General features: G+C 39.4%; 1 protein-coding gene and 2 long non-coding RNA genes across 3 annotated transcripts; all 3 read left to right on the forward strand.

Moving 5' to 3' along the window:
• The first annotated feature begins 221 nt into the window (after positions 1-221).
• Positions 222-7,766, forward strand: LOC135260058 (uncharacterized). Its single transcript, XM_064345191.1, has 10 exons — positions 222-4,834; positions 5,002-5,073; positions 5,336-5,488; positions 5,653-5,817; positions 6,028-6,093; positions 6,190-6,273; positions 6,502-6,576; positions 6,806-6,859; positions 6,999-7,092; positions 7,412-7,766. The coding sequence occupies exons 2-9, from the start codon at positions 5,014-5,016 to the stop codon at positions 7,071-7,073; spliced, it is 732 nt and encodes a 243-aa protein (XP_064201261.1). The 5' UTR covers positions 222-4,834; positions 5,002-5,013; the 3' UTR covers positions 7,074-7,092; positions 7,412-7,766.
• A 3,013-nt stretch (positions 7,767-10,779) lies between these two features.
• Positions 10,780-11,495, forward strand: LOC135258630 (uncharacterized). The gene is made up of 3 exons (XR_010331050.1): positions 10,780-10,813; positions 11,084-11,155; positions 11,407-11,495. It is a non-coding gene; the product is annotated as an uncharacterized LOC135258630 (long non-coding RNA).
• A 2,938-nt stretch (positions 11,496-14,433) lies between these two features.
• LOC135258631 (uncharacterized) lies at positions 14,434-16,434 on the forward strand. The gene is made up of 4 exons (XR_010331051.1): positions 14,434-14,882; positions 15,251-15,326; positions 15,594-15,635; positions 15,988-16,434. It is a non-coding gene; the product is annotated as an uncharacterized LOC135258631 (long non-coding RNA).
• The last annotated feature ends 5,205 nt before the right edge of the window (positions 16,435-21,639 follow it).

The following is a 21,639-nucleotide window of genomic DNA, read 5'->3' on the forward strand; positions in this document are numbered from 1 at the left end:
TTATTAAAAGCAAAGGAAAACATGTCATATATGCACTACTTACAGGCCAAGCAGTACATAGAGCCAAACTGCAAATGAATAAAACAGCAGACTTCATAATGGTGCCCAACCCTGCAAAAAATAAAATAAATTGATAAATGAATGAATAAATAAATAGTATAAAATAAAATAAATATTTTCTGTTGAACATTTAAGTTGTCTTTGTGATTTAACCGATATATTTGGGACATACTTGTAAAAGCACATATTAATAAAAACGACACTCTGGACACCTTCTGTGTGAAGTTACAATCAAGCTCAATCTAGAATGCTAAAATACAAAAACTGAAAATGACTGAGAATATTTGTATGCAGCTTAAAACCACCAAAACATGCTTTTCGGAATTAGTACAAAGGTCTTGCATCTCATCACCACTAACGGCTTGAGTACTTAACTTTCCCAAAGGAACATAACTGCATAATTCCATAACTTCTACCATATGTACAGGTAGACATGAATATTCAGAAAATCCCAATACATTAACTTCAGTAAGAAAACCATTTAGTTAAAAAAAAGACCAAAGCATTATGCATATAAATAAAATCAGTTTTAATCATAATGACGTGTTATGCCTGTGTAAAATATTCAGCTAATGTCATTCAGCTAATGATCAAAATTAATGCATAAACAATAAAAGTGCTATTGTTTACACACACAATTTGTTTGGAAAGCACTCTATACATATCTGCAGTTATAAATCATGTCACCCAACACGCTGAGTATTCAAGAACACTCTTACCTTTGCGGAATTAGTTTCTTTGGCTTATAAAATACTTCTATGTCTGAATACGTATTTTAAAATGCTGTTGAGGTGACTCCTATTTAACCAAAGTAAAGTTATGTACTGTAAGAGGAGAACACGGTCACAAGCTTTTATACTATGTTTGTCTTGCGGCCCTGTTCTTATGCTACCTTCGCGTACGACGCCTACACTTCCTCCTGTCATCAGGTATAATTTAAAAGAAACATACGCGGTTTGAAAATGATTGCTGCCACATACATGTAATTGAAACTTTTCAAAAAATGTTAATGTTTAGCTTTCCAAATTTACACACTTGCATACACCCTGCCTCTGCTTCATGTAAAATAGTATACACCGCTACCAATGCCACCACATCATTCTCAAACCTCACACCACCCACAAAGTATAGCCTCCTGTCAGAAAATGCACACACAACTTTGATTAACTTATACTTTCTTGTCTTTTTTGTCGCATTTGAAGAGAAAGTGGTGTGAGGCATTGTAGAACTGATATTGACCCTGGGATATTTTAATCCGGGTACTGTCATGGCCTTGAACAAAATTAGGGACAATGACTGTATCTATAAAAGTGCAACTTTTTAAATGCACCATATGCAATCTGTGCAATTAATCTAATGTAATTATGGAAGAGTGAAACGGTAATGATCATATGTTTCTTGTGTTCTTTTTTTCAGAAAATGTCCTTCGAAAGATAACACACACACACACACACACACACATTCTCGTCTTGTATACCGCTTCTCGGAAAACCATATTTGGTCCACTCGACTGACTTCCTTTGACATTTCATGTTCCGGCCTCTCGCTTCTGTCAGTTCCGTGAGATTTATTTCTTTCGCACAATTAGACGAGACCGCACAGCGCCTCTCCCTATTTCTGCGGAAGTCTTTTCCCCGCTTTATTCTAAGACTGCGCTCAAAAGAGGAAGCCGATGAAACGTTGGAACCTTCGCATGCTTTCCCAACTCGTTTTGGCCGAGACCTGATTGCAAAAATTTGGGCGAAATCAAGGAATATGTGGGCCTTTCCGGGATAATTACAAAGCGAGCGGCGTTCGCATCCTGCAATTTATCCCCGAGGACGAGCTATGGAATGCTGGCGGGACGGCTGAGGTTTCATCTCGGTAGGATGTGGCTGTCACAGAAGGCCCAGACGAACACAGCTAACGCAAGCCTGCGGGGTACACGGAGACCTCGCGCTTTGTGAACTCACATCGCCTAAAATATGTGATTTCATATTCATCCTGAGCGTACAAAACTTCTTGTTCTTACGCAATGTTATTGTTTATTTAAAATCATGTAAGAGAAAAGGGCGGCTTGGCTATACTCCTCTTCTTAGTTTTAGTTCATTCTTTGGCCAAAAACTACAGATTTTCTTGAAAAATCTCTTGGTAAAGGCTCAGAACAGCAGCCCTCTCTCTCATTCTAAATCCGAAGTTCAAATTTCACAGATGTTTTCTTCCGCAGCGTTTGACAGCTTCCCTGTGGTTTGTGTAGGCTCTGCGGCAGAGCCGTGGGTGGAAAGCGGACTGATACAATATTTTTCAGCGTATGTCCAAAGACAACAGACGTGGATGCAGTGAAAGTTTTAATAAACTCTAAGATCCATTTCATAGTACATTTCTCATTAAACAATCTGAGACGCAATGCAATCACACTTCAATTATTCCTTAAAATAATCCATTCCTTTACCTCAGCAGTCCATTGCAATTGTTTATAGAATGTTTACTTTCCTTGTGGTACAGATGGCAAATCTATGTAAAGTTACTCTGAAAGACCATATTGATGTAATATGAAAGTAATATGGCAATTAGTAATAAAGAAATAAGTAAGCATGACTCATGGACATGGAAAAGGGCATCTGGCATACCAATAAAAGTGGTAATAATAACTCTTGTCTGGCCGTTTTCTCATTATCACAGAAGTTTCTGAATCCACACAAGTTGCTTTTCTCATTAGAGGTAAAAAGTAGGCCATCAAAGTGTCAGCAGGTTTCCCCATATGTCTGAGTGTGCATATGTGTGTGTGTGTGTGTGTATTCAGTAGTGTGTAGGTACTCTTGAGTTGTTGATTCAGAGAGCAATACACTATGCCAATGCTTATGAGACATTTTGATACCTACATTAAATAGCTGATGTAAATACACTCACACGGCCTTGGATGAACCTGGAGGCTGCAGTTTTATTATAAGTATAGTCTGTGTTTGTTCAATAGCGAGTGTCAAATGAGTGGACTGTGATGTCTTTCTTCGGAAGCTACGCTCAGACCACATTTCGTTTGCACATATCCTTGGCTATTTTTGTTTATGTCCAGCAGGTGGGGCTAGAATCCAACACCAGACACCTGGGGAAGCTCACATCGGGTTGCATCAGCAGGTAGTGACCATCCACGTTTGTCATTTTCAGCTCAATGATTACACTAGTTTGTTACTTCAATGCTTGCTCGTTCCATAGCCACATGCCTCAGGAACCTGAATACAACTTTATAGCTGGGTGCATTCCTTTCTAAATCACTGAAATCTGGATAATGTGAACTTGAACTTGATGTGTTGATTAGATTAGCACAGAGGTACAGTAGATAGCACTATTGCCTCACAGTAAGAAGGTCCTGGGTTAGAATCTGGCCTGGGCCTTCCTGCATGGAGTTTGTGTGTTCTCCCTATATCTGTGTGGTTACTCTAGGCTACTTGGAGAGCCATAGATACTGTATGAGTGTGTGAATGAATGGTGTGTGTGCCCTGCGAATGATTGCCGACCTGGCTAGGGCATGTTCCACCTGTCACCCAGTGCATGCTGGGATAGGCTCCAGTCCCCCCACATGATCGTGACCACGAATAACTAGGTTAGATAATGAATGGATGGATAATGGATGGAGTTCACGGAATGCAACCAGCAGTTTATTTTGAACATCCTGTAACAAATAGAAAATCTATTGGATTCCACACTGAAATAAACTAGTAATTCAAATGCATAGTGTCAAAGACACTCAGTTAATCACATATAATCACTTGGCATGTATTCTAAACATGTTTCCCTTAAATCTCTTAAGAGAATGAAAAAAGTCCCTGGTACACTATTTTCTTTTAGCATTTTACAGGGTTTTACGTATAGTACAAGGAAGCTATATACTATACATGGAGTGTGTAATACTATCACTGAGCTACTGAACCGGTGTTTTGCAGTTAACTGTCCACATCTCGGCAATTAAGTGTGTTATGTCTGTGCCGAGGCTGGAATAATGAGGTCATTAGCAGACGTGTATAATTAACTTATGAACCAGAAGCCTTTCTCTGACTTCACTAACCCGAACCACCGTGGACCGTGTAATTACGCATTCCTCCAGGCACCAAAAGGGCTATTTATCTCTGTGCTAATCACTGCATATCCAGATGCCCCGGCAGACATAAAACCACGCGTGAATGGCTGAGGAAAAGTGGGTACATCCTGAGGTGATCGCATCACAGGAAGTAGCCGAGATTCCTCAGTCGATTCACGCGCAGATCTCACGCCGTGAATGTACACGCTCACTCTTACAACAACAAGGGGGAATACCTCAGTATTGGGCCGCACCCACCGAACATGCCCGCGTTCGGGAGGCATTGTGTGGGCTAGACAATGCTGTTGACCTTCTGAACGATGGACGACTCGCTCTGCGGAACGCGGGTCACAGGAGGTCTAGTGATCTCATCAGACGTGTCACTCGCACCAAAGCCTCGAATCTCACTGAGATGTCAGGTGCACAATGGCCCCAAATTTACTCTGTCATCCTGCATCGACAGCACATCACACATATACAATGACCATATTTACTTAACCGTATTTACTTGCCCTGATGGGGAGAAGCGCAGAGGGGGTAATTTGAGGAATTACCAATGAGACAAATGGGATTTCTTCTGAAAGACGCCTTTGTCTGGATCCACAGCTGCACGTATTGGTCAATCATCAACAGTAAAATGCCAACTGTATAAAAAGGTGTGATCGTATCACAGTCCGCAACATATCTCCATTCTGGACTTCAGCAAAGACTGGAAATAAGGTAACAGCCTTTACTGGACATGCATTTCGATTTTTTATATTCAATTGTGGATTCATTTATAACTTTACATTATGATTTTTGTGGAATTCATTGGGACTGAATCAGAGTTAGCAAATGAAGGAAGCAGTGCTGACATCTTTATCATTGCAATGTTGTGTCTTCATCAGTCAGACTGTATCATGAAGTGCATCATCTTCATCGTCTTAGCTGCGACCATTCTCCATGTGAGTATGTGCTCTGTATAAGCCCAAAGCATCCAAGCAATATGTGAACTAACATACGGAATGAGTTATTACAAATTAACTGATGCATACAACTTTGTCTTTGTGCCTGTATCCCTAGGTCAATGCTGATAGGGTAAGAAAGAGTTTGATCACAGCATATGCGTTGTCATGCCCACGTTACTGCAGATCCCACCAAGGGAACTCAAAGCTGAATAAATGGCAATCGTGACTGTGACAGAAAGACGATCTAAAGACCGTCTTCTTGTCTTCCCGTCAGAAATTAGCACTGATCACAGGCTTGAATGGCGGACTGGTGGCTGGTCTGAACCCCGGGCTAATCCTGGGCGGAGTTAACCCAGGGCTGGCGGTAGGTGGAATCAACCCTCTGATCGCAGGTGGGGGTGTGATTGCACAGCCCCCGTTTGCCCAGGTAAGCACTCTTTAGACTTAAGTCCGTATCTGTCTTAAGTTTAAGCATTGCATTTGCAAGTGTGTTCCCTCCGTATCCGAGCTGTCACACTTTGTTTTTTATTTTGTTTAAAAAAAATAAAAATAAAAACAACAAAAATAAAAAACTGTACATTCTCCTTGCAGGTCCTTCCTGGGGTCCCCACATACCTGCAGTCCCCCTTTGTCCCGAGGTTTGGGTACCCTCAGTTGGGGTACCCTCAGATGGGGTACCCGCAACTGGGGTACCCCCAACTGGGGTACCCGCAGCAGCAGCAGTTCCCCAGACAGCCTGGTTTCCCTGCTAATGGGGTAAAAATTAATAATAAAACATAATAAGTAAAACATGACTCTTTAAAAGATCAAAGCTGTTAAAGGAGAACGCCTTCTCGTCCGATCCATTTCTCTAAGTTGAATTTTGTTTAAATTCATTTATTAATTTGCGCTCTAAAGAAAAAAAAAATGATGATGCTATTTTAAAGGAATATCCACAATGACCTCTTACAATCTTTTAATTGCCAGGGATCTGTGCCACCAAATAACTTTGGAGTTCAACAAGGAGTGCGTCCTGGCCAGCAGCAAGGGATGGTAGGAGCAAAGATGCTTTTTCTTATTCGGCATTCTTTTTTTAGTTAATCGTAAAACCTGAAATCTAATGGCTCCTTCCAACCCTCTGATTGACAGGGACAGCCTTACTACATGGGTGTGCAACCGCAAAATCCCATGGGAACTCCACAAGGAGTGAATCCCATTCAACAGCAGGTCATGGTGAGGTTCCCCACACTCCTAGTCAGCAGTGATTCAGCACCACAAAATCTCCTAAATGAGCACCCTGTCAGCTTTCTTCCATTTGGAAATCATGGATGTTGCCATCCCAAATGGATGGGCAGCGCAAAACTTTCCTCAGCATGATCAAATGTTTTAGCACGGGTCTGAAGCGGTGTCAGACGCTCCCGTTGCTCGTCGATTGACTCTCCTCCATACGTCGCTCCTCAGGAAACGACTGGCAGACCTTGGAATGGCAACCAGCAGCCTGGGCCTGCGGAGACTGGGCCAATAAGGAGGTACAGGGTACGTGGTGACCGCTTCACTTGCTTATGTCTGTGCATGTTTTTTTTTTTCAAAATTCTTATTCAGTGCTCTAGAACTCGACTGCCTTCAAATACCAGCAGTGATTGTGACATCAGCATTTGAATGTTAAGTTAAGAGCATTCTAATCACGTATTTGTGACCTAATGCACTCCATTTTGTGTTTGTTTGCTTTTACTGGATGTTAATACCCACAATACCCTATTTTCAGCGAGCACTTCCTCTCAAGTTTCCTGGGAGGGCCTGCGCACGGGCGCGAAATGAGGTACGGCTTTATTTTACTTCTGGCATGACTTTAAATTACCATAATTTATGTCAGTTTTGCTTTGTTTTCCAGATGATTAACGACTAATTTCATAGGGAAAAGTAGGGATGTTTTCATTTTGGTCACTCCCTCCTTGTAGGACCCCTCGGAGATAGCCCCTACCCCAGCTCCTACTGAACTGCAACCTGTTCCAAGACTGCTTAAGATGGATTAAGCCTCCAGCAGTTTTGACGGTGAGGGCTTCCCGTTAAATGTGGAGATTGTTATCTTTATTCACAACCCTTTCTACATCTTTACAGCTTTATTTAATATAAATGCGTTGTTCCTCTGTCACTCAAAATGTTGAGACAACTGCATAGCTTTTCTATTACATATTGCTTTGTTACATATTGCTTTGTGAAAACACATTGCAGTGGAAGAGAAAATGGTAAACGGAAATGTTTATTATCAAGGTGATTCACAATGAATACAGGGCAAAGATGCAATACAAATGAAACTACATCATGACATCATAACTATTCCAAATTTTTTTTCTCTCTCTCTAAATAATAGGAAGTACCTTTGAAACAACTTCACAGCACAGAAGAATATGTGAAGGCTTGCCAGAGAGATGTATTCCTCCTTCACAGAAGCTGAAATAACAGCATGAAGACTTAATTTTAACCTTAATAATAATATAATCTCTTTAAACCCAATGTTGTTGGAGAAATGCTGCCCTTTGTTCTTTTTGTACAAGAAAAAAACACACATGACATTGTGGTGCATTTGCACATTTTTGAAGGACGCAATAAAGTTTTATGTTGAATAACAAGAAAGGTGTGAACTGCCCTTGATAAATGATCTTTTGAAGTTTGAAATATACTCACTTTGTGGATATCAAAAAAATAAATGATGACCCTTATGTGTCTTTTAGTATCTTCTTCTTTTTTTGACTCGAATGATGGATGTGTGAGTAGAGGGAAAAATTATTTGATATCAAAAGCAGTGCTACACCCAGACATGGTCTTTCATGGGCACTGTGGACAATGCAGCTGCTGTAACTAAAACATTGCTGTATATCTCAAAATGACTGAACAATGTGTGTCCATCTCTGTGGCCTATCTTGTGCCCTCTATGTTTGGTCTGAGCTCACAGCTGCCCCCTGCTGGATAATGGGGTTACTGATAGGTGTTCGGAGCTAATTAGCATCATTGCACTAAAATTTCATAATGTAGATGCATATTATGTATGTGTACACCTTCAAATGTAATGGAAATATATAACCGGAGGCTTGTTTTTAGTTTTAATTCTGGATGAGGTTAATTGAAAAATTACAGCCATCCTGTCCCACAAGATCCAGACTATACCTCCATCTAGTGGCAAAGAGAAATGAACAAATGTATAAATCTCTGCAGGCAAAAACCAAGATTATGCATTTTATTAGAGCAATTATGCAGGTTTTAGTATGATTCAAAACATTTTATGATGATAATAATAGTGACATCATTGCATTATTTCACACAAAAAAAATTCCATACCTATAAAATTATCTACAAATAGTTTAAATGTCATCAGCTATCTATTTTGAAAATTTTATTTGCACCTTCATATCTTATAAAATATATCCATATTTATATTTTTGGCTGCTATACCACTGCTCCTTGCAATCTCAGAGTCAGGACTAAAATGCTCACCGTATACCTTTAAGAATATACCTTTAAGAACTGCTTTTACATATGAAATCCCAACTTCAGCGCACTGATCAGCCATTCAATTTTATTTGGCACCGCCTTAGTTTCCCCCATCATACTGGTTTCAGGCCCAGATAAACCTTTTGCCTGTCCCTAGGCCGGTCTCCACCCAGCTCCCACCTGTCCATGACCTCAGGAAAACACATAGTCACCGCTGCAGCAATGTCTGACCACACGTTTATGACCACGCATCACCATGGATGCGCCTGCTCCTTCGGCTAGGACTGTGTCCTCCACTGATTTTCTCCTCGGACCAGTCCTGAGGTCATTCACACTGATCTGGGCTCGTAACCCAAAGATTGCAGGTTTGATTCCCTGGGGGGCATTGCCAGTGTAACCTTGTCTGGAATTGCTTCAGCATATAATCAGATGCATAAAATGTAAAATTGTATGAGTTGCAATGGCCTGAAAGGGCATCTTTAAATAGCAGTAATGTAACGTAGCAGACAGGAATCTCCTGAACGATAAACATAGTTATGAAAGGGTGTAATTTTCAGAGTAACACAGTTGCTTAGTCTACCGTGCATAGCCGTCTAAATATTTCAGTTACCTTCAGACCTGTCTCCTACTGTCCAACAGCCTCCTGTACATAGCAGGCCGTTGTGAAACTGATTATCTGTGTGTGTAAACAACTGGAACACATGGCAGATGAAAAGTGACTGGGGACTGCAACAGATTGTCAGAGGGAGCACAAAGAAAGAAGCTGTTATAAAGGACCATAAACATGAATTTCTGTAAAATTATGACTTACATGCAGAATATCATACACCATCCATACGGTCTTATTCCACACAATGCCGCAAATGTCCAAAATGATAAAAAAACAATGTATCAAAAGTCCAAAAAAAAATTATGACAAATGAACAAATGCACTTTACAAAACATTACATATGTTACACATGTTGCAACCACTCAATATTTGTATGTGGCAACCATTGACATAATTAAATGCTTGACAACCCAAAATGTGAAATATTTCACAACACAAACATGTCTTTTGGGAGCTCCTCACCAGCACTGGGATACTTGAGTCATACTGCAAGAGAGTTTTAAATGCTGGGAATTAACTGATAAAAAACACTCGGATCTGTGTTTTTAAGAAGCAAACAAACTGCTGTGGAATTACATTCTTAACTGGGATTTAGGTTGAAAATGAGATATGTTATATTACAGAAGCTACGCAGTAGCCTGCTCTTAATTTTTGAGATTTGTGATAATTTGTAATAAAATCAGATGCTATACAGTTAGTACAGTATGGTACTGAATGGTGCATCGTGTATATTATATACTGTCAAAACCTGTCAGTATGATCAATAATATACTTTTTAATGTTTGATTACCAATGTATCACAATACAATGCATAAAAGGTACTATCTATCCATCCATCCATCCATCCATTATCTATTCCAGCGTATCCCAGCATGCATTTGGTGAGAGGCAGGAATACACCCTGGATGGGTTTTCTGCTAAACAGTCAATAGTATGAATGAGACAAATAGGCTTGAATACTTTCCAAGTACAGTATCTATTTCAAGTTTTATCTGTTATACACAATCAGAAAACTTACAAAAATTGAAATCCTTCTTTTGTTTAATCTAGACAAATATGGAGCGGTGTTGTAAGTTAGAATGAAATTTGGCATCAGCAAACAAATGATGTCACAGCCTTGCCAGAGCTTTTATCTTAACCTATGGGCAGTGTCTGATTGCTTCATTGGCCGAAGTGATCCTTTCGTTTTGACTACGATACATCAATTTACACTTTCAAATTATGATAGAATAGTTATAGATTGCATTGAAAATATAGACATCTGAATAAATTCGGTGAATATATTATCTTGCGATACAAAATTCTCTATTGAAAAGGATGTTGTTAGCTTTTTGTCTATTTTGAAATCTTCCATGATACTCTTAATCCATCTTGCATAATAAGCAGAGGAATTTCACAAATTCATCACTTCCAGAAGGAAGGTACACAAAACATGCATAAATCCAGAGAAACACTGCATTGTGAAAGTAATGTATCATTCTTTTGTGGTGGCTATGACAAACTGATTCGGTTACAAAACAGAAATAATGCCATTAAGTCTTAAGGATTGTGTTTCAGTCGTGAGAGCTGATTGGCTGCCTTTTTCATCAGAAATGCTTTAAAAGGCCCTCACATTGGATTCAAATTCAAAATCTACCTTTGGCTGATTTGTCCTGTGCTGCTCTATCACTTCAGGTAAAAGCAAAAAACTCTTGGTTAATAAAATGTGTGTCTTTGCAGGGATCTGCACCAACATCCTTTCCGAGGAGGACGAGCGCTCCTGAACTGAAAACCTTGGGAGCACGCTAATGCGACCCAATTAGTAAATTATTTTTCCAGTTGGCACAAATTAATTTTCAGGAGCAAATTAATTTTCTGAGGTGTTTATTGAGGAAGGAACCATAAGAGGGGGAAAAACAGTTTCATGTACTCAACTTCTTTATTCAATTTCCATCATTTTAACAGAAGGGAAAGCTTTAAATCATGAAGGGGACAATCATCCTGCTGTGTCTTTTTGGACTCTGCGCATCTGCTCCGGTAAGTGAAAACAATATCCTTTCCATTTTCTCTCCATTTTTTTTTCTTCCGTTCTGTTACTATAGCTACTGCAAAAAAATATGTATTGCAGCAGCTAATCAAAAGCCAGGGAATCGAAAAAGGAAAACAGTCTCTTCAACACCAGTGTAACCTACGTGTGATAAAATGCATTGGGCTAATGCACAGTCAGTGTTGTACGGTGCTGTGTTCTGACATTAATATCCAGAGTTTGATGTGTGTCGTTCTCACAGCTGTCTCCCGAACGTGCCAAACGCTCCAGCAGCAATGAGGTCAGTGCAATGCAGGGCTGCTTAACAAACACAGGGAAATATACAATTGTGCTGAACAAGTTTTATAATCCACAATTTCACAAATATGTGCATTTGCATTTATGCATTTATTTATTTGCTTATTTGCTTATTGTTTTACCGGAGGAGTATTCCACGAAGCTGGCTAACTGAGTAAGGCTGGCTTATGCACTGAGTAAAACCCTTACCCCTTACCCTTACAGGCTTACTCAGCTAGCCAGCTTCGTGGAATACCCCCCAGGAGAGTCCCACTGAGATGAATATCTCTTTTTCCAAGAGTATCCTGTCCTTCCTGTAGAACTGAAAGTCTGTCTTAATGCTATATGTCAATATAACAGGCATGTAAACAAAGAATAGTAAATACATTTGCTTTTTCTTTGGTGTTTTTTTTTTTTTTGTTTCTTTTTTTCCTCGTAGGATTACATAAATAGATTTATCCCCTACCAAATACCTTCCTTGGTGAACCCGGCCCTTGGGACTTCGCCCTTCGGAGCGGGCCAAGATGAACTGCTGCTGACCCTGTTACTGCTCACCGCCCTCACTCCCACCACCACTGGCTAACAGCTTCTCTACAATATGTTACTGCTCACCACCCTCATCCCCACCACCACAGCTAACGGCCTCAACATGTTCTACCATATGTACAATATGTCCTGCATATTTACATCTCTGTTAGGAAACACAAAGACTGGGGTTTAGTTGGGTAAAATAGTAAAAAGATGAAGTAAAATAAGACATAGGATAAATAGTGAGCTTGTAGTGTTGTATCTATCTGTCTTTCACAAAAAGTGTTTATTGGATTATTATTTCTATCCAATGGCTGAAGCAGGATGATATCTGCTTGTGCTGAGTACTGAGCCTTATGGACCGAACCTTTAAATTTGAATACTGTTTGAAATGGGGTATAATAAAAGCTTTTTCAAAATCAATCATATACTGCTGTCATTTTTGGCTGGACTGCAACAGCGGGGCCAGCCCTACAAACGTGAATGTCTGTGACTGAGTGACTGAGTGAGTGATGAATTTACACCATTGGTCGGCCGAGTTATGCAGTCACACCATTGGTCGGCTGGTCCAGCCAGGTTTTGACCTGGTCTTGTTAAACCATCCTTTAGTGCTGTGGAACTAGTCCATGCACCACAGCATGGTGCCTTAACTGAATGAGCCACCCAGTAGCCCTAAGTCAAGAGTCTCTGCATTGCTGATGGTATTACAGGTATAGGCTGATAGCAATCATGCATCTTACTGTGAATATCTCTGCATATGTACAGGTTAAACTCTATATAGACTCTATATATCCACCTAATAGTTATTTTAGAAATATATTGAATTAAATCAATCTAAAAACCCTTATTTTGAGATAAAATTTTGAAATAAGAGATTGATCCATTTATATTTACAGTAAGCATTCATACAGATACTTTCAAATAGTATTCACACTGAACAGAAATTAGAAAAAAAATTGAAATACAATAACTATAGTATCTAAAAGAGTTTAAATTTATACATAATTAAGCCTTCTAATTATACATATACAGTATAATTCATAAAACCTTTTTTTTAAAAGTACTGTATATAGCAAATATAATTTTTTGAGATAAAATTTGTGTTGTAAGAAAACAAAATTGAAAATGTATTTCTGTAAGTGTTAAAAATATTTAATATTAATGATGTCAATGACATACTATTAAGCAATGATTTAAGTGCAAAGCACATCAATGAAAATACAAAGAATTTTGAAAATAACTTTTAAAATATATGAATTTCATATTTATTAAACATTTCAGTAACTAGCTTGCTATTCATAAAGAAAGCTCATACAATAATAATACTTATTCATTCATCCAACAATAATGCTTATTCATACTTACCATAGCATAACTATGTATGTACATAACACTGCTGTGTTTAATACATTTTAGGTAGTTGTGCATCTACTGGCCGAATCCCTCAATATCTGAAAAGCTTTTTTCTCTAAAGGTTACACGTGTAAGGTCATTATGTGTAAGGAGAATGCTGATGTAGTTTTTCTTTAAATAGCACAAAGAAAGATTTCACAATGAGACAGCAGCAGAGACAAATGCTTTGCACGGGTTTCTCATCGCTGATTGGTGTAATTAACCGATCTGATCCTTGTGGTGGATTATGGGTTCTGAAGTTCTAGACAATAAGCACAATGGCTGCGCTGGCCATTGAGGAGGGCAGCTCTTTCACCACAGGCCTGACACATCACTCACGGTCACACAGACATGACACTGCAATAAAGCCTCGCACCGCGTTGAGTCTGGAAGGGCCGACCAACCATCAGCACGTGCGGCACTCTTCCTCACCGCTGTCCGGGAAGGAGGTTATGTAACCAGGATTTTTTTAAACTGCCGTACCTCTGTCCCATCACCTTATTACCTTTTAGGCGACGGAATGCAGTCCCCTGGGACGTGCTAAACCTTGACCCAGTAACACTCCTGTCTGTTCCTCCTGCTAATTACTGAAATTGATATAACTGATATATAAATCCACAAGAGGGATCATATGTATTTTAAAATAAAACACTAGAATTCTGGTGAAGCCAAAAGTCACTCACATAATAGTTTGCTTCCTGCTGAAGTGGTGACATTTCCACACTGTAAATGTGAACACACTTCTAACACTTTAACTGGGCTTTGGGCTTAATCTCTTCATGCATCACACCAAAAAACAAAATGTTATTTATAATTATTAAATGTGAATTATTTTTCATGTTGCTGTGGAGGCAGTGTACAGTAGTCTAGTGTTTAACTGGATAAACATTTGATTTTGAGGGAAGAGAAGGTCGATGCAGCCCTTTACATAGCACATGTTCTATATATATCATGGAACATGTGAAAGAACAGTAGCAAACAAATAAACAAACATGCAAACACATGCTGATGAAAGCACTCAGCTAGATTAATGCTGTGATTTGATGTCACAAGTCACATGCCTCTTAAACTGTCTGCCACGCCAGACGTATGCTCAAAAGTGACCAAAAGGGATATACTCCACACACTGATAAAGCCACATTAACAGGCAGGAAAACATACCTGGTGTTAACACTGCACCTGCAAGACAGAGGGAGATGTCTAATTATTCGGCTGTTACATCTTCTGTGTGAGTAAATCCCCACTGTTCCTTCAGCTGGTATCAACGTTGGAGGCAGAGGCTTGTCAGCTCTTGTTCAAGTACTCTGTGTACAAGCTACTTCAACCAGGGACTGGAATCGTACCTGAAGGAAAACTTTCTTCAGCTCAGCATTAAGATGCCAAAACTTACTCCATAAATTATTTAATCGTAAAAATACAAAAACTGTAGTTCAGATTACCCCAAAGTAAAAATAATTATCTGTTAGGATTTTTTTTTTTTTGTACAATCAAAACAGGACTGTTGCCCAGAAGACACCGGAGGTAAGGAATTGCTGTTTATTTGAACTGTGATGAACTGCGTGGAAACTAAACTGCGTACTCTAAACTTTCTGATTTATAATATACTGTTCCATAATTTGGTGTAGTTAGATTACAAGGAATTACATGGTATTTGTGTTATGATCTATGGAGAGCATTGCCTTTGAAATCCTTTAATCTTCAAAATTATTTATTGATTAAAACAAATGATTCAAATTACCAGGAATTTACTCCCATTTGTGAGATTATGTCATTTAAAAAAACCTAAAAAGCACTCAACATCTTATTCAAGAAGGCCATGGTGAGCGTAGTATTCTTGAAAATCCATGGAGCAGGAGCAGTCACACTTTACCTTGGACTGATTTTTTTAGGGGTTATGAAACTACTGGCAGAATGAGGACCAGTGCTCTTTTCCTCTTAATACTTGGGATGAGTTTTCCTGGAGTTGTGAGTATTACACCAACAGCAGAGGCATTTTCACACATATGTAAAAAAAAAAAAAAAAATTGTGTGTCATTAATATGTGTGTGTAAAATAGCACTAGGTCACGGTTACAGAATGCGTGGATGGTAGTAGACAATATTATATCTTAGTCGTAGTCCAGGATCATAACACAATATATAAGATAGCTAACTAGCGTTAGAAAATATTTATGTCATTTACTTTCCAAGCAGTGATATATAAATTAATTACGTCTGTTTCTGTCACCGTTAGCTTCCAGGCCGCCAACGTCGGAGACACTCTGACAGTGAAGAGGTGAGTAAGCAGTGTACCCTGGAAAATCATGGAAATTGAAGATTCAAAAAATAAAAAAATAGAAAAAAAAATAAAAAAAAAAAAAAACTGGGGAGAGTCTTGTCTTTTCAATTCAACATTTACAATAGATGAGACGAATCCCTGGAATTGCTAGCATCAAGAATGCTCTTTGTTGAAAAAAGTAAAATGTTAGGTACAAGAATTTAGTTGCAATCACTATACCTCAATTTTGTATTTTTGGCCATGCAAAAGCTTCTATAATAGCCTAGGCTTTTTGTCTCAGCACAGTAGTATTTTAAGAAACTACTGATTATACGACGTTTATAATTTAATCTTCGTTTCTGTTCTGCAGAGAGGGCGGGTCCTCCGGCTTTCAACATTCTACATTTCGAGGCCCGCGCCCCAATATTTTGCGGTGCCCTGGATGTACTTCCCAAGGTTTATTCCCCAGCCCGTTCCAGTTCCGCTACCGCCACCGTTTCCATTTCCAGAGATTTTGCCGGTTCCGTTACCGGAGATACTACCGCCACTAGTAACCAGCACCACGGCGGCCCCTACAACTCCATCCCGCGGACGAGGAGACATATGAAGATACGATTTTTTGTTTTTGTTTTGTTGAATCGTCTCATTTTCAGGCTTATATTAATATATATTGATAGCCCAAGCACCTGATGCTGACATTGTTAATGAGTCTGCAACGCTAAAACATAGTAAATAGCATTCAGCATGTGTTGCCTTCAGTCTAAATAAATAAATAAAGAAAGAAACAACTGAGTCTGAAAAATGTCACATGTACATAACAGTGTAGCAATGCTGTTGTAAGGTACTTTAGGGTAGTGATATGAATATTAATCAGAGATTAAGATTAATGAACATATAAAATAAGCAGAATTTTATTTGTAACTGGGTGTTAGAAAAACATATGTCATGAACATATGAAATGTGACAAAGATCCATTTAATTTCCTGTGGACATATTGGTATCAATCACCGTGTTTTGTGTGTAGTTTTGTATGTGAAATTAAGATCATCTCTCTCTCTCTCTCTCTCTCTCTCTCTCTCTCTCTCTCTCTCTCTCTCTCTCTCTCTCTCTCTCTCTCTCTCTCTCTCTCTCTCTCTCTCTCTCTCTCTCTCTCTCACACACACACACACACACACACACTTTCTCTCTCTTTCTCATCTCAATCTGAGACCCGTCATGTTTTTTATTGCTTACATAAAATATAAATAAAAAAACACCAGACCACTTGAGTCACACGCTCTACGCTCTTCGTCGGGATAGGCAGGTAGAGGACACAGGCAGAATCTAGCATGACACACGCTTCTGCTTGGTGATTACACGTCTGATCTGGACTGCACTCGCACAGATACATTATTGGATTAATGCAGACCAGGAAGGGGCTGAGCAGAGAGGTTGTAATCTCAGAGACAGCGGCAGTGGGGAGGTAATGAATGCCTTCTGCCAGACCCCACTGCAGCATGTTTTTGGACAGTTCGGTGTTCCCAGAATGCTGAAAACATGCGTGTGAAAATATCCTTAGAAATTAGCTTTAAGCCTTAATTTTATGGTGTTTCTGTTTTTGGTTTAATGATGTTTCCACGGTGTTTCATAAATTGTGTGGTCCTTGTAATCTGTACTGTTCTTTGGGTACTCTGCAAATGAAAAAAAAAAAAAAATAAACACTTCATAAATATAATATTATGATTATTAGAATGGGTTTCATAAATATCTTGTGAATACTAATAATCTCAGTTCGTTAATAGTAATAACATGATAGTGATTATAATTGCATTAATGTAATAATGTTTCTTCTATAAATTAAACTGTTACTGTACTCCTGACAAGCTGTGATGAAACAATTTTGAGATCTCAGAGCTCATTCTTGACTGATATGCTTAATATAAATATATTTGGTCATCTTTTCATATATTATAGTATGTCATAGATTTCTTTCATTTATGATTGATGTTTGTCATGTGGGGAAAAATATAAGACAAGACATTAAGGAGAAACTTTGATACATTATTGAGTATGTCAGTTAATTAGCTTGGCTTCACGAAGGCCCACACTGCCCCACTACAGTTGGGACTTAATAAGAATTTCCCCTTGTATTAACACACATTTCAGTACTGTAAATAAAATACCACAAAGTTACACTTTTCTGAACTGGGGACAGGAAGAGCAAATGAAGAACAAAGACATATTTTTTCTTGATTTGGGTCTGTAATCCACAATTTTACATTTGTAATCAAACAATTCACATGTGGTCAAAGTGCACATTCTAAAATTTTATTAAAGGTTTTCTTTTAAACAAATTTTGGTTTCACCATGTAGAAATTATGGAACTTTTTTATACAAAGTCCCCCATAGCACCATATAAGAGCCAACAGAGTTCTGGAAAAAGGTCTTGTGGACGGATGAGACCTTCTATCAGAGTGATGGCAAGAGCTAAGAGAGCAAAGAACAAAATATGGAGGCCAAAAAGAACAGCCCAAGATCCAAAGCACCCCCCTACCCCTCCCTCATCTGTGAAACATGGTGGTGGGGGTGTAATGGTTCGGGCATGTGTGGCTGCCACAGGTACTGGCTCACTCATCTTTGTTGATGATGTAACTGCTGACAGTAGCAGCAACTTTCATTTGCATTATATTATGTCCCAAACATTATGTTGCCCTGAAATTGAGGGACTGTGTACGAAATGCGCTGTAATTTTTACACGATGAAACCAAAAAAATACCCTTTAATAAAATCTCAGAATCTGCACCCAAACCACATGTGAATTGTTTGATTGCAAAAATTGCGGAGTACAGATCCAAGTCATGAAAAAAATATGCGTTACGTACCAAACGTTTACGCACCAAACAGTTTTGGATTCTAAAACTGTCTATAAGGTCAGCGGGAGAGAAAAGGTGTCTCGTAAATTAACTGAGCAAAGAAGATTTCCCCTAATTCAGCAAAATGTGAAAAAAATAGAAAACTTCATGTCAGCTATGGTCCAGCTGAGGTTGAGAAGTTAAACTTAAACTCATCTATTTTAAATCCACTGAAGCTAACGCTGTCTGCTAACTGCATCGTAATGTCTGGTGTGCTGTTACGGTTGAACCTAGGCCTCTGACCCTCCATGACCTCAACAGTTGTTTTCGAAGTGGTGGGAGTCAGTAACTGTGGGGTTAGCAATAGAGCTGCTTTATTGAGTTCCTAAGGTATCCGGCTCCCCAGGTGCACATGCTAGAAACAGAGCTAATTTCAAAGCTGCTCTCAATTCCACTAAAACATGTTATCCTTGTACCTACTGGGATGGGAGATAAGCTGAGATGTAATGCAATTACATCACTGCTCCTGGATCACAACATACTACTACAGTTACAGAATTTTGTGCAATTTGTCTGTCTCCATATAGATCCACCGACAAATGAGATGTGAAGTTTTTTTTTTTTCACTCTACAAAGAATTTGCTGCACATAGGATTAGCCTTCCAGGCTGAGTGTCTGAGATTTAAAGACCTGAAATTGTAGTGTTTGTGGGCCTGTCTTGGGTGGGGAAGCAGAGCGCTTGACAAGGAGATCGCTCTGTAAACGCCTTCACAACATACAAATCACTTTCCTTTAAGTCAGTAGCGCAGGCTTTATCCTTTTTCTTTTTTTTTTTTCTGGAAAAATTTTACTTTTCATTAGCTTCTGGAAATACGTCAGCTACTGTACCACTGGAGAGAAGGGCAAATGAAGATAAACACAAACATACAAGAAAAGTGGTGCCATATATACACAAAGGAATAAGATGAATTTTTGGGAACTTCAAAGTGTGAAAAGCTTAGCATAATGACACGTAGTGTAGTATGATGACACGTGAATGTGTCTGGATGAGCAGCCATGACACATGGAGTGAAAACCTGCTAATGAAAAGCTGTAAGCTTTTGACAGACGTGAGACATTTCCTCAACGCTCACGTGATTGGTCTTTTTTTTTTTTTTTTCGGGGGGACGCAGTTTAAATTCTGACAGGAATGGTGCAACCCGCAAGAGAAACTCAGAACGACACTGCGGCTCTGACTCCTGCTCTGCACAGCAGCCGTTGCTATGAGGCTAAAGGCTACAACACAGGTGACAACCTGATTTCAGAACTTTTTGGTGAAAAATGAATACATTATTTAACGCAATATGTTGTATGTTTATTGTGCTAAAATAAAATGATTCATATTTCCCTTATTAGGTAGCGTGGAATGCCATGAGGCCGATGGCTTTAATCATGTGTCTTCTTGGAAATGCTGTCGCAAGGCCGGTAAGTACCTCCTTAATGGGCAAAGTAGGGAGTACTTTGTTAGTAAGTACCCCTTACAAAAGCAAAGTGAGTCCAATGATTAGTTACTAACATAATTCATCACCATAGCTACGCCCGCTGTATATTTCTATGATTTTGTGAACCTGTACAGTAGGGTAATAATTGAAATGTCACTATTCTCTCCGCTCAGGCAAGGACAAAGGCTCCGCCAGAAAAACCAGCCGGCCAATCACTGTTGTTTCCACGTTTTGCCCAGGATCCCCCAGTTTACCAGTTACCAATGGAAATGTCTCCACAGGTATTCATCACTGAGCTGGGTCTCCACTAAAGAAATCCTCCTTTTTAACAACCTGTACACAAATGTAATTAAATGTTTTTTTTTTTTTTTACTTTTTCTCTCAAATCTTATTATTTTCACTGAATCCTTTCCAGTTCTTCAACTTCGATCCTCTGACCGCTTTATATGAAAATTTTCCATTCCTTCTGAGTACACCGCAACCGTTTCTCCCTCCAGACAGACAGACGCAGGTAATTTCCCTTTCTTTCTTGCAAAAGGTTTAAATATTCTCTTTGATCATAGAGTGATTTTAAATGTTAAAAACCATGTCCCTTTTTCATGTCCTTTAACAGGTATTCCCAGGTTTGAATTTTATGCCATTACCATCGTTCATTCCACAGCAGTATGGAGTGGTAAGTTTGCCATTGGCCTCAAAAAAATACCAAATACACTTTTTTGAAAACAAATAAAATGTGTCTTGTTCTTACAGATCGGATTTCATTACCTTGTTTGAGGACATAGAGCATTTGGATCTATAACAGATCTAAAGCAGCTAAAGTGTAACTGATGAAATGTTGTGCTTACAGACTGGGCAGACATTCTTTCCCACGACACCTCAAACAGGCCCGTTAGCAGAAACTGACATACAGACGCAGGTAATTATACTGAAATGCCACAAAATGGACGTCACTCGCTATCAGTATCTGTGCCTCGGACTGAATCCAGCCACTCATTTGCGTGTGTTCCTCCACAGCTTTTCAGCATTGTAATTCAGCAAACACAAGCAGTAAGTGACCTCCTGGGCTTCAGCACTATAGAAATTTTATTAAGTCATAATGAAATGATCATTTCTGGATACGAGAATACAAATTGCTATGACACATCAATAATTTTCTTTCAGGGAGGGTCAAGTTCGGAGGAAGGAAATCAGCCAACTGTGAGTAAAAATATAAAAATGTATTAAATTTTGTCTTCCTATAGATACCTGGAAAACGTAATTTTTAAAACAGGGTAATAAGGCTAGACTGAATTAAGGGTGAACTGAAAGCCAATTAATAAACGATTACAGTTATTAGGCGTTTCCAGTTAAGTCACAGAATAATTTAACGGAAGAAATGTTGTGTACGCAGAACGCATGCTGTTCCTGCCCAATGGCTCTCCTTCCTTTTGGAATTTCAGATCATAATTAACGGCCTGGGCCCCATGATTCCCGGGGGGCCCAACATGGGCATTAAAAACGAGGAAGAGGAGCCCACCGAAGAGGCTCCTGGACCCGAGGGCATCCTACCCAACCCGGAGAACCCCGAATTGCCAGGCCCCGCCCACCAAGGGAATTCCCCGCCCACCGAGCCGACGGTGTCCCAGACGGAGTCCGTCCTGGTGAACGGGCCCGAGGCGGAGATGCCGTCCGGCGTCCAGCAGGAGGGACAGCAGGAGGCCGGCGCAGGAA

The sequence above is a fragment of the Anguilla rostrata genome, chromosome 7 (genome assembly GCF_018555375.3).
Source record: "Anguilla rostrata isolate EN2019 chromosome 7, ASM1855537v3, whole genome shotgun sequence".
Taxonomy (NCBI): Eukaryota; Metazoa; Chordata; class Actinopteri; order Anguilliformes; family Anguillidae; genus Anguilla; species Anguilla rostrata.